Source organism: Bufo bufo, chromosome 3 (genome assembly GCF_905171765.1).
Source record: "Bufo bufo chromosome 3, aBufBuf1.1, whole genome shotgun sequence".
Lineage (NCBI taxonomy): Eukaryota > Metazoa > Chordata > Amphibia > Anura > Bufonidae > Bufo > Bufo bufo.
The window spans coordinates 43,339,688-43,352,460 of NC_053391.1; the positions used below are offsets into that span (position 1 = coordinate 43,339,688).

The 12,773-nt window shown below is 46.1% G+C and overlaps 1 protein-coding gene across 5 annotated transcripts in view; it reads right to left on the reverse strand.

Annotated features, from left to right (window-relative positions):
• Positions 1-12,773, reverse strand: part of ITSN1 (intersectin 1) — a 163,377-nt gene that overhangs the window by 124,074 nt on the left and 26,530 nt on the right. For all 5 annotated transcript variants that reach the window (XM_040423145.1, XM_040423144.1, XM_040423142.1 and 2 more), the window contains exons 2-3: positions 3,629-3,691; positions 3,348-3,440 (exon numbers count right to left, since the gene is read on the reverse strand). In XM_040423145.1, coding sequence (XP_040279079.1) covers positions 3,348-3,440; positions 3,629-3,659 — 124 coding nt within the window. In that variant the 5' untranslated portion in view covers positions 3,660-3,691. The remainder of the gene's footprint in view (positions 1-3,347; positions 3,441-3,628; positions 3,692-12,773) is intronic.

The following is a 12,773-nucleotide window of genomic DNA, read 5'->3' on the forward strand; positions in this document are numbered from 1 at the left end:
TTGTATAGCGCCACCTGCTGTTTGTTCCTCTCCTTAATCTCCATCTACCTCACTGAGGTGGTCACACGTGCTCTGTTCCATCCTTCAACTGCTACCAGCCATATGTTCTGTTAGAAGTTGTGAAAGTTACAGTGAGAGCTGCAGCAGAAGGGACCCCCCCCCCTCCCCCAGCTTGAAATAAATGTAGCAGAGTTATCGGAGCAATGAATGGGGAGATCTCTGGATCCATGTGAGGTACAGGGCTGGTTCTAGCTTTGTTAGAAAGAGCTTGTCATGTACTGTATGAGGTCTGATTTGAATGTATTTCCATCAATCACAGCATAATCCCTTTAAAGGGTATTAACACCTTCTGGGGCAATTTTTTATTATTGCATTCTACTCATTTTGGGCTAAAAACATTTTTGCAATTTGTCTTTATTAAAAATGTTCAGACGTCCTGACATCAAACACTCCTTATGACCAAGTTCCTATCAAACTGATAATATGGCTTTAGGGCTTGTTCACACGACCGTTGCCCCTCCGTGCCCGTGCTGTGGACCGCAAATTGCAGTCCGCAATGCACGGCACCGACCGCGGATCAGGCGCATGCGGATGGCGGACCCATTCCCTTGAATGGGTCCGCGATCCGTCCGTTACGCAAAGAGATAGAACTTGCTCCATCTTTTTGCGGTGCGGAGGCACAGAATCCCAGGAAGCACCAAGTGAACGGGTCCGCATCCGTGATGCACACGGCTGGTGCTCCATGTATTGCGGACCCATTCACCAATGTTCTGATTTCAGTCCCTATCTATGGTCCTAGTATTAGAGCATCTCGGATCAAAGTGAGTTTTTGTTTTTTGTGGTCGTCATCAAACAAACCCTTTACATTCTGAAAAAAGGCGATTCCCCACTATGGACCCCTCTAAGAGAAAAGAGCCATGCTGAATTCTATGCACCCCTGATAAGCGGCACTACAGGTGTCTGGCTGCTGCTTATTACTACCCCCATCTCCTTATAGGATTGTAAGCTCTTGCTAGCAGGGCCCTCACTCCTAGCGTTTCAGTTGTGATGTCTTGAATGGTGGCGCTATATAACGATTATTACTATTCCCCTACTGTAATAAACATACATGCGTGACCAATCCAAGCGTCCAAGGATGCATCGTGAATTGAATTTTCTGACTCCGCAATCATAACTACAACTTATTCCAGTGGAAAATCAATAAATCGGACAAGGAGATGATGGGGGAGTCAACGTTCATTTGTGTAATTGATAGTTTTCCTTCTGCGGCATCCATAAACATATTAGAAGCCAGCAGCCCCATTCTGGAGCAAGGAGGGGGGGGGGGGGTGGGGGGGTCTGGAATCCATACAGTGCACTGTAATTGGCATATTAATGTAATCAGAGCTCCTGGGCTGGGCATGAACCTGCTAAAATTAATTATTGAGCGTAGGTGGAAGGAGCAGCATTCGGAAACAGAGCGCCCATTCCCCCAAATTAATCGGATTCTGAGCAAGATTAGCAGAAAATCCCATTACTAGAAAGCATGTAAAAGGACAGGAGGCTCTCTTACCATAACCGGTCTCCGCACCCACCATCCTTCAGCAATATCAACCCTGACCACATCCAATAAGGGGCTGCTTTTAAGCGTGCAATCAAAACGAAAGCGCTTTCAAAAAATTTATTTTAAAAAAATAAAAATAAAATTTAGGAACTTGCCAAATACTTTATTCGTCTTATGCTAAGAACTGCTTTCAATGTTCTTGTGGTTGCCCTTGGAAACAGACAATGGCTTAATTCCATTCTGTTGTCAGGGCGGAAAATTTCTCCTGTGGACCTCACCAAAAATCCACAGCTGGATCCGTATGCGTCATGTGGGGATATTGCTGCACATTCAGTTCTGCTATGATGAAAGCGGTGAAATCTGCAGCAATTTACGTAAAGAACGAGTGCGTTTCTGATGTGAAAATCCGCAGCGAGCTTGGTTTTCCGCTAGGGAATCGTCTGCAGCACGTGATGGACGCGTAATCTGCTGTGGATTTCACCTGTGCAAATCTGGTTACTAAGGCCCCTTTCACACGAGCGAGTATGCCGCGCGGGTGCAATGCATGATGTGAACGCATTGCGCCCGCATGGAATCCGGACCCATTCATTTCAATAGGTCTGTGTACATGAGCGTTGGTTTTCACACATCACTTGTGCGTTGGGTGAATATCGCAGCATGCTCTATATTATATTTTCACGCAAAGCTGGCCCCATAGAAGTGAATGGGGCGGCATGAAAATCACAAGCTTCCGCAAGCAAGTGCGGATGCGATGCGTTTTTCACTGATGGTTGCCAAGAGATGTTGTTTGTAAACATTCAGTTTTTTATCACGCGTGTGAAAAACGCATCAAAACGCATGGCACCCGTGCAATAAAAACTGAACAACTGAACGTGATCGCAGACAAAACTGAATGAACTTGCTTGCGAAATAGCGCATTTTTCACTGAACGCATCCGGACCTAATCCGCTCACGCTCATCTGCAAGGGGCCTAAATGCTATCCCTTACGCACAGGATAGTACATTGTACTCATTATGAACTAAAGATCATTTTTTTAATTGGTCTTTATTAAAAATATGGAGCCCTTTTCTCTGTACAGAGCCGAGATTCTCTACTAGCAGAATCCTAATTTTCTCTCTTCCGTCAGACAGGAAGCTGATGGCTCCTTATCTCTAAACTCAGACTATGAAACACTGATAATAAGGTGAAGTTTTTTCATTTTTCCATCACATTATACACTGTTCATTTCCATGGTTACAACCACCCTGCAATACATCAGTGTTGGCCGTGCTTGCACACTATAGGAAAAAGTGCTGGCCTCTCTGGTGGCCAGGACCGTGGGACCGCACATAGGCTAGAGCCTTTTCCTGTAATGTAAAAGCACGACCACCGCTAAGGGTGGTCGTAACCATGGAAACGAGCAGGGTATAATGTGATGGAAAAATGTATCCAGCCAGCAAAGGAGACAATATGGGCAATCACAATACATTAGTAAGAGCCTTGTATTAACTTTGTCTACATGATAAATGCTATTTACTGAAGTGAGACGACCCCTTTAATTACATGCTACTACAAATGTATTTAGATACAGGGGCTGGTTTGAAAACTGCTGAATATTTTCCATAGGATAACGCCTTTAACATATTTTGGGTCTACTGGTCAGTGTGAAAACTGCAGGATTTTAGTTTTTAGTTTTTTTTTGTGACTTGTAAAATAAAAAATAAAAAAATAAAAAATAAAAAAAAATCGCCAAGAACTCTAAAAAAAAAGTGTTTAACATTAAAAAAAAATAATTTCTGAAGATACTTAATTACTGATAATTACCGGTAATATACCCCGCCGTTGGATTGAGCCCATGGAACTGCTGATCATGTTTCGCTCTTTCCTCCACAGTTATGGCCCAGATGTCCAAATTCCCTATTTAAAAAAAATAAAAATATAATATTCTGAAAAAAAGATAAAAGCATAAGAGAAATCCCCATTTCTGCCTGGTAACTGGGGCTCTCGCATGATAACTGCGTTTCACCTCAAACCCCCCCAGACAGGACACTGCTTGTGGAGACATCCAGAGGAGACTACCAATACCCCAGAGAGAATCCACTCACCCCCAAACGGCGCAGCTGCAAATTGAGCCATGACTGTGCTCCGTTCAGCTTCCTAGATGGTACCTGACAGAAAAAAGGGAGACAACAGGTTAATTTGTTAAATGTTACCCGATCTTATACCAACAAATGTCATAGGTTTGGGAGTCTCATCCAGAAATAGCGCCACTCTTCTATGAGAGCTGTGCGCGGTACTGCGGCTCAGTGAACAACCGAATGGGGCTGGGCTGCAATACCAGACACGGCCAACGTACAAAAGTGGCGCTGCTTCTGATAGAAAAATGCCCAGTGCCTTCTAATCTCACAAACACTATTAGGTATAAATGGTCATGACTTTGCCATGTAGAAACTTGTAGTCCCTAGACTTCCTAACCAAATAAAAGTGGGAAAATGAAAGGGGTTTTCTGGGATCAGAATATTGATTACCTTATCTTTAGGACAGGTCATCGATAGCTGATCGCTGGGGGTCCAACAACCGCCACCGATCCAGGGAGCGCAGCAGCCTCCTCACAACATACCAGGCACTGCATAGTGGCTGTGCTTGACCTTTAAATGGGAATGGGCTGCACATAGGATATATGACTGATGATGGTGACGTCACCGGCCTAGGAAGAGGCAGCAGCGCTCACTGGAATACCGTGGCCTCTTCATACAGCCGATTGTCAGGGGTACCAGGAGTCGGACCCCCACCGATCAGATACTGATGACCTATCCAGAGGAGCACGCTATTCAAATTATATATTATTTTTTTTTTATTTTTAGAAAAGGTAACCTTTGGTACATGCATACTTATCATTTGTGCTGTTAAATTTGGGGCAATTAAGCCGCTCCCAAATCCAACCAGGACCACCCACCTCTGGGTGGGGTTTACATAAGCCCCTCCCAGGGAGAAGCTGAATTTCCTAGGATCATCTTCCAAAATTCAGGACAAATCCATAGTCGTTTTTATTCTGGGACTTTAAGCTCCAAGCTGGTCAATACACATATGAAGCCAATCAGAGCCAGTGTGACCCCATTACTACAGGGCGAGGAGTTCAACGGAGCCAAACCCACCCTAAGGAAGCATGCCACGTCAGAATAAAGACCCCCGTAGCTTCTCCTGACAGGTCGCAGCCAATATATTAAAATTAATAATTCTCCATGATAAAATTATTCTAAAGCCTTTCTTTTTGATCATTGCGTTGTGGCATTCCTCTGTTATTCCTCCTGGAAATGTATGAATAAACTGACAACTGTACATTTCCGTTCTACTTGTCAATAGGGCCGTATTCCTACAAAGTCTGACACCGACCGCACTGACTGGACAGTGTCAGCGCCTGTAGGGAGAGGCCCCACTGAGAAGTGGAAAGCTGATTTGTACATTTCAATGAGGAGTAATAGAGGAAAGATGCTCTAGAATACTTATTTATTGGGGGAACGTGTGTATTGACTTAACAGGGGGCAAGTCTTTAAAGTGGATTTTAATATGGATGGCCTATCCTCAGGACAGGTCAACAATTTCTGATAGTTGGGGGGAGGGGGGTCCGACTCCCGACACCCCCGCCGATCAGCTGTGGCGTTTCTGCGGCCTCTGCCTACCCCAGTGATGTCACATTCATCAGTTGTGTGGCCTATGTGCAGCTCAGTGAATGGGACTCAGCTGCAATACCAAGCACAGCCACTACATGCCACAACGTATGGCGCTGTGCTAGGAGTGCTGTGAAGGGGCCGCAGTTCTCACCGACCTCCTCAAACAGCTGATTGGCGGGGGTCCCAGGTGTCAGACCCCCACTGATCAGATACTGATGACCTATCCTCAGGACGGGTCATCAATATTTTACTCCTCATGTTTTGCGGTTTTCTGATCCCTCCATATTGATGGAAATCTCATCAGCAGGGGTCTCCCCCCCCCCCCCCCCGATCCGCAGTAGCCGTGACTGGTTACCGCAGCGCTGCACGTACTGAAGAAAAAGGGAGAAGGGCTGCAGTAACAAGCTCCATCCGCTACACCCAACAGATGGCGCTATAGTTCTGGCACCCCTACTGCAAAACGGCTTCTCGGTGCGGGTGCAGGGTGTCCAGCACCCGTCAATCGGATATGCATGGCCTATTCACCAGCATCGACCCTGCTCCAAAGCCAAACACAAGAAGATTCAAGAACGGTCTGTCACCTCTTCTGTTTTGGGCCCCATGCACACAACCGTGTCCATTTTGCGGTTCGCCAAAGCGGATCCGCAAAATATAGTCAGCATTTTTTATTTTTTTTGCAGATCCGTTGATTTCAGTGGGTCCATGGTCCACATTTTTTTGTACATGATGATCGGGGTGCTTTCCGCATCCGCATGTCCATTCTGCAAACAGAACGCGCCCAATACCTGTCCGCAAAATGCAGACCGCGGACCCACTGAAGTCAATAGGTCGGCAAAAAACGCATAGATGCAACACAGGCGTTATCTATATTTTGCGGATCTGCAATTTGAGGGCCGCAAAATATATATGGTCGTGTGCACGAGTTCCTACTTGCATTCGCCAAGTAATAATTCTGGAGGATCTATTTTCATGACTCTGTTGTGCCATTCCTACCAGAAGTTACCAGCAGTTTGCAGTGAAGGTCCAGCTGGGTGTTACCCTCAACTGGATAGCATAGTGGCTCAGTGGTTAGCAATGGTGCCTTGCAGCGCTGGGGTCCTGGGCTCAAATTCAACCAAGCACAACATCTGCATGGAGTTTGCAGTGTTTGCGTGGGTTTCCTACCACAGTCCACAGACATACTGATAGGGAACTTAGATTGTGAGCCCCATTGGGGACAGCGTGATGATAATGTCTGCTCTATATAAGAGAGTACAATTTAAAGGGAATGTGTCATCAGAAAATGTCCTATTGTTTAAAGGGTTTCTAGCATCAGAAAAATGGGTATTAACCTGGGCCAGGCCAGCGTTGTTTTCCTGTCTGCCGGGGAAATTTTGCACCTGCGCCGTCCCATTCAGGCGCAGTGAGAAAGCCGGCGAGCGTCCTCCCCTCATTGCGCATGAGCCGAATACTGAACGGGACGGTGCAGGCGTGAGATTTCCCCGGCAGACAGGGCTGGCAGGAGGAGACCAACGCTGGCCTGGCCCTGTCAATCAAGTGTGGAAGGGCGTAGAAAGAGGCGAGCGAACGGAGCCTCTAGGAGCAGGTGAAACGCCCCCCCTGCTCCTAGAGGCTCATTTGCAGATTAGAAAAGTTTGTTTTTCTAAATAACGGCGGCACATAGTGACATGGGACTAATATAGTTATGTTCAGCATCTCTAATGGTCAGCCAGGTTAATACCCATTTTTCTGATGACAAACCCTTTAAAAAATCACGTTTTTTTAGGTACATATTTTTACAAAAATCCTAAGGATATTTTTTTAATTTTCCATATCAATATATATTTATATTTAAACAAAAATCATAAAATCCTGCAGTTTTTGCACTGGCCACTAAGCCTAATAACGGTCGCCACTTCTTTGTTTGTACAGATGACTTTACTGCAGTTACCTGCTAATCTTTCATTCTAATCCTGCCTGTAATGATATCACCTCTGTGTATAGATAAGACAGGATCCATCATTCACAATAGGTGATATCACAGCTTATCTACTTCCTCCTCTCCTCTGCACAGGTCACAGAGCATGCCTAGAACACTCTCCCATAGAAGGCAATGAGGTCCCCCCTTCCTGACCACTGTGTCTATGGCCCACGGGGCTGCCGTAAGGCTGGGTTCACACTTGAGCGTATTTGATATGTGCGTTTTTGTCCATAGTCAAGGCGCGTATTACGCGCGTTTGTGTGATTGACAGCAGTGTCCTATGGCCGCAAACGCGCGACAAAACGGCCCAAAGAAGCTCAAGAACTTTTTTGAGTGTAGGGCGTTTTTCAGCGCGTTAAAACGCGCTGTAAAACGCTCAAGTGAGAACCAGGGCCATAGGGAAGCATTGTTTTTCATGTGTTGAGCGTTTTACAGCGCGTTTGAACGCGCTGTAAAAAGCTCAAGTGTGAACCCAGCCTAAAGCTTTCTTAGTGCGCTTAGGAACAGCTCAGGCAAGATGGCCGCCCCCCTAATCATGTTCAGGAATTAGAATAAAAATTAAATAGCACCCATCTGGATCCTTACTGCAGACTGCTGACAATTCATGCATAACTTCTTCTAGCAGGAATATTAGAGGAATGGTACAACAAAGAGTAATAAGAACTGAAATTAAATGGGGAATGCAAGTTGTTACTGAGACAGAAGTCCTGTAGAAGACGCTCAAACACCCTCAAAAGCTGTTGGTTGAACGCTCATCCAGCAGACAGGTATCCCTCCGTACGTTCCCGTATACATGAACACTCCCCCCATATCGTCAGCCAGAGGGGTGGTCCATACATCTCCATGAGATAGATGTCTGGTTCCGACAACACTGTTGCCCTGGACAACTTTATGGTAGCCAGGAGCACAGAGAGAGCCCAACACTCAAGATCCTCCTGAAGTGATCTCCTAAGACTTTTAAAGACTTGTGGTCAGAAGGTTCCTCTAGAACAGGCATCCCCAACCTGTGGCCCTCCAGCTGTTGTAAAACTACAACTCCCAACATGCCCTGATAACTGTAGGCTGTCTATGCATTCTGGGAGTTGTAGTCTTACAACAGCTGGGGGGGGGGGGAGTGGGCATCCCTGCTCTAGAACTACACCCCATTCTACCGGTAGAGAATGGTCCTCCTGAGAGCAGGCCATGGTCCACTGACTTACTTGCGAGGAGCTCCCAGCCCTATTCAGTCCCTCCCTGCCCAAGATAACAAACCCCCTCACCCCCCATTATGTAGAAGGTCTATAGAAGAGAAGGTTTACTCTACAAAAGATGAAGAAAAGACCCGAACAAAGGAACCACGGCGACAAGAGAGATGTCTGGGAAGATGCCAGGACACCATGTGTGAGATGTGTACACAACACTCGGGAGACTCCAGCCAAGAAAAGTTATTGACTAACACCCCCAAGGCCTCAGCTCATCAAAGCTGAGGATCTGCTTTAATGGCGTCCAGTCTGGATCCACTGCGAGAGTAATACATCAGCAGCTGAAATCTTTCTCCAGTCCTGGGGTTTGTTAGGTTAGGTCCATATTTCCGTACCGGCAGAAGAGCAGACTACCGGAATTACCATATCTGGCACGTTGGATCCACCAGGTTTCCAGCATAAATGCCAGCTTTCTGTCAGACAGTATTTTTCCGATTGAAAGCTGGCATTTATGTCAGAAACCCACCGGATGCCATTATAGTGAATGAGGATCCAGCGATGCCCAGAAGTGCCCGGCTAAGCCATATGTGGCAACTTTGGTAATCTGCGCCCCTGCTGGAACAGACTCCTGGAATGCCCATGTGGACCTTGTCTTGGGGTGGTACGCAGATATCTAAAGTATACTTTGGTTGCCTGCACCCACAGAACTCACATGGTATACGTCTAAAGGTACCCATATGCCACCATTCACCCAGTGAGGGCCTAAAAAAAGAGTCCTTTTGGCTCCCATTGGTCTGCTTATGAACTTGGCCAGGAAGCCAGCCTCTTCATCGCGTCACAGAGAGGGTGAGGAGGCTCCGAGCTTGTGTCAGAACAAATACGTAGGACCAGAGCAGAAATCAGACTACGGGACCGCTTTAAAGGGGTTTTCCGAGACTTAAACACTGGTGACCTGTCCTCTGGGGCTGAGCGCAATACCAAGCACAACCACTATACAATGTACGGCGCTATGTGTGGTGAGCTGCGAGATAGCCGCGGCACTATTATAAGCGCCTATGCCTTCTCATACAGCTGATCGGCGGGGTTCTCGGGTGTCAGACCCCCACCGATCGGATACCAGAGGATAGGTCATCAGTAGTTAAGCCTCAGAAAAACCTTTTAATTTTTAAGGGGATCTGTCAGCAGGAAATTCACAAATAAACCAGGTATAATGCTTTGTAGTCCTAGCTCAGTTGAATGTAAGGATTCCTTTCACTTAGCGATCCGCTTCTTTCTGGAGAAAAAGTACTATTAATCCATATGCAAATGAGCAATTAAAGGCTATGGACACCTTTGGGAGCAATTTTTATTGTATTGCATTTATTTTGAGCTAAAAATCTTTTTTTCAATTGGTCTTTATTAAAAATATGGAGTCCTTTTTTCTGTACAGAGCGGAGAAGCTGTAGTCACACCCTTTGGATTTTCTGTCTTTTCCGTCAGACCAGGAGCAGACGGACTCCTTATCTCTGCTCTCTGACATCATAAACACTCGTTATAGCTCAGTTCTTGTCTTACTGATAAGAATGTGGCTTAGGCCTCATGCACACGACCGTTGTTTTTTGCGTCCACAAATTGTGCGTCCGCCAAAAATGCGGATGCGGCATCCGCAAATGTGAAGAAAAGTAGGACATGCAATTTTTTTTGCTGAAGGGAAACACGGACAATGGACGCGGAACTCAAACGGATGAACTATCAGCATTCTTTTGCTGACCCATTGAAATGAATGGTTCCCCATCCTATCTGCAAAAAAAAACAAAAACGGTACGGAGGCCAAGAAAAACAACTGTTGTGTGCATGAGGCCTTAAAGAAGTGTTTATGACCGCTCAGTTTAGAGAGAAGGTTTATTAGATGACAGCACAAAGTTTTGTGACATAATCGCTCAATATTTTAAATGAAAAGGCCAATTGAAAATGATTTTTAGACAAAAATGAGTAAAACGAAACGACGGATTGCTAAGCGAATGCCATCATTACATTCGGCTGAGCTAGGACTACAAGACTATGTGCCTGGCTTATCAGAGAATTTCCTGATGACAGATCCCTTTACTTAATTATATTTGCAAACCAACAAGGTCGCGTTATGTACACGGACAATCCCTTTAGGCCCCTTTCAAAACGAGCGAGTGTCTCGCTACGGAATCGCAACGAGGCACCAGGGCTGAGCTCCCAGCACTGCCGGGGTCACATAGCATTATATTGATTTCTGATGCTATGTAACCCTTGCAGTTCTGGAATGTATTAGATGACACTGACACAACGCTGTCAGTGTTCCTGTGCCATCACAGGAAATAGGAAGGAGCTGCATGGACACGGTCAGGTGAGCACAGCCCAGAACGGGAGAGAGGAGCAATAAAGGGAAAAGAAATGCATGACAAAATTACAGTGACCTTTATAAATGATTTAAAGGATGTTCATGGAAACCAGAAAGCCCCTTTAAGGTGGCCTTATGGAGTCGACAAACATCAAAGGGGACAAACGTCACTGGTCCTTAAAGGGGTTGTCTCACTTCAGCAAATGGCATTTATAATGTAGATAAGGTTAATACAAGACATTTACTAATGTATTGTGATTGTCCATATTGCCTTTTTTGCTGGCTGGATTCATGACCAACCTGCAATCCATCAGTGGTGGCCGTGCTTGCACACTATAGGAAAAAGCGCTGGCTGTGACCGCACATAGGCTAGTGCTTCTTCCTATAGTGTGCAAGCACGACCACCGCTGCTGGATTACAGCTTGGTCTTAACTAGGCATGAGCAAATCTCATATTTTGTTTGGTGGTAAAAGGTGAATTGCGTTATGGATTACCGGACCATAACGCAATTCTATGACGGAATGCATAACGGAATGCCTTTAGAGGCATTCCGTTATTCATTCCGTCATAATAGAAGTCTATGGGCTGCATGACGGATCCGCCCTGTTTCAGTTACGCAGGAGAGGACTCCCCGTGCCTCCATTCCGCACCGCAGCTCCAGATCGCTTCCGTGGTGTTTCGGTCCGTGCCTCCGCACCGCAAAAAAATAGAACATGTTCTATTTTTTGTTTGTGGTGTGGATGGCTCACGGACCCATTCAAGTTGAATGGGTCTCGATCCATCCTGGCTGCCGCACGGAGGTTGCCCGTGAATTGGGGACCGCAAATTGTGGTGCCCAATGCACAGAACGGCCATGTACATGAGGCCTTAATAGGACTGCTGGGGGAGCGTCCCCTCTTCTGACATCTCTGGTTTAGTAACTACTTGCATTCCCCATGTAATAATTCTGGAGCATCTATTCTTATGTTGTGCCTTTTCTCTAATATTCCTACTAGAAGTTTATGAATGAATTGCCAGCAGTCTGAAAGAATGGTCCTTCGGGGTGCACTTGAGGTTGTGTCCAGCACAGCCTCACTATCCAAACAGTGCTGCCAGACTCTGCAGAGACCCCCCCCCCCCAAACCGGTAACACCCATCTGGACCTTCATTACAAACCGCTGACAAATCATTCATATAACTCTGTAGTGCCTTTTCTCTGTTATTCCCACCAGAAGTTTAAGAATAGACGCTCCAGTAGTTACTAAACCAGATATGTCCGGAGAGGGGACGTCGAGGGGGCTCTCAGTGGACTCAATGTGGAGATCTATTAGCAAACATGTATTTTACCGACGGCTGAAATAGGGAAGTGAAATAGATGTACTGCAGCCTCCATTGTGTCCTAGGGTGACATACAGCTCTGCAATAGGAAATTCACTCATTGACAAAACGCTGATGGAAAGGTTTCGCTTATCAGAACTCGTAACCTCACGGGACGTGTGGCGAGGAGGAGGAAGCCCTGGTGGTTTACATGTTGTAATCCACAAAACCTCAACTTCTCTGCCTGGTACTAAACATGCACGGTGGGCCGACATCCTCATCAGGGGGGGGGGGGACATGAGACACGCTGGAGCCCGTGTATGCACCGCCACGACTGGCGTATTGGGACCAGGGGGGCCGAGGTCTTGGCACTTACGAAGGTCCCAGCAGACAGACCTCCACCAAACTGATGTATATAAAATATTTATACACTTTATGCACTTATATAGTGCTGATATATACACACACATATATATATAAAGGATTTTCTCTCTGTATATGCCATATATTTTCTGAAAGCAGACCACTGGCACATTGGGAAAAATGTCACCCAGAACATTCATGGGCGCCTTCGTGCAATTTTGCACAAAAAAGCAGTAACAAAAAAAAAAAAGTTTGCGCATAAAAGTCTGAAACCCCCACCACCTCGTCGGGGTGCATGCAGGTCTGATTAGTCTATACAGATTTCCTGGGTAGATTCTTGTGCAGTTTTCACTGTTTCTGGCCCAAAAATGCGCCAAAATCCCTGCGTTACTTCAAGTGAATGGGACTGCGATACAAAGCACGGCCACT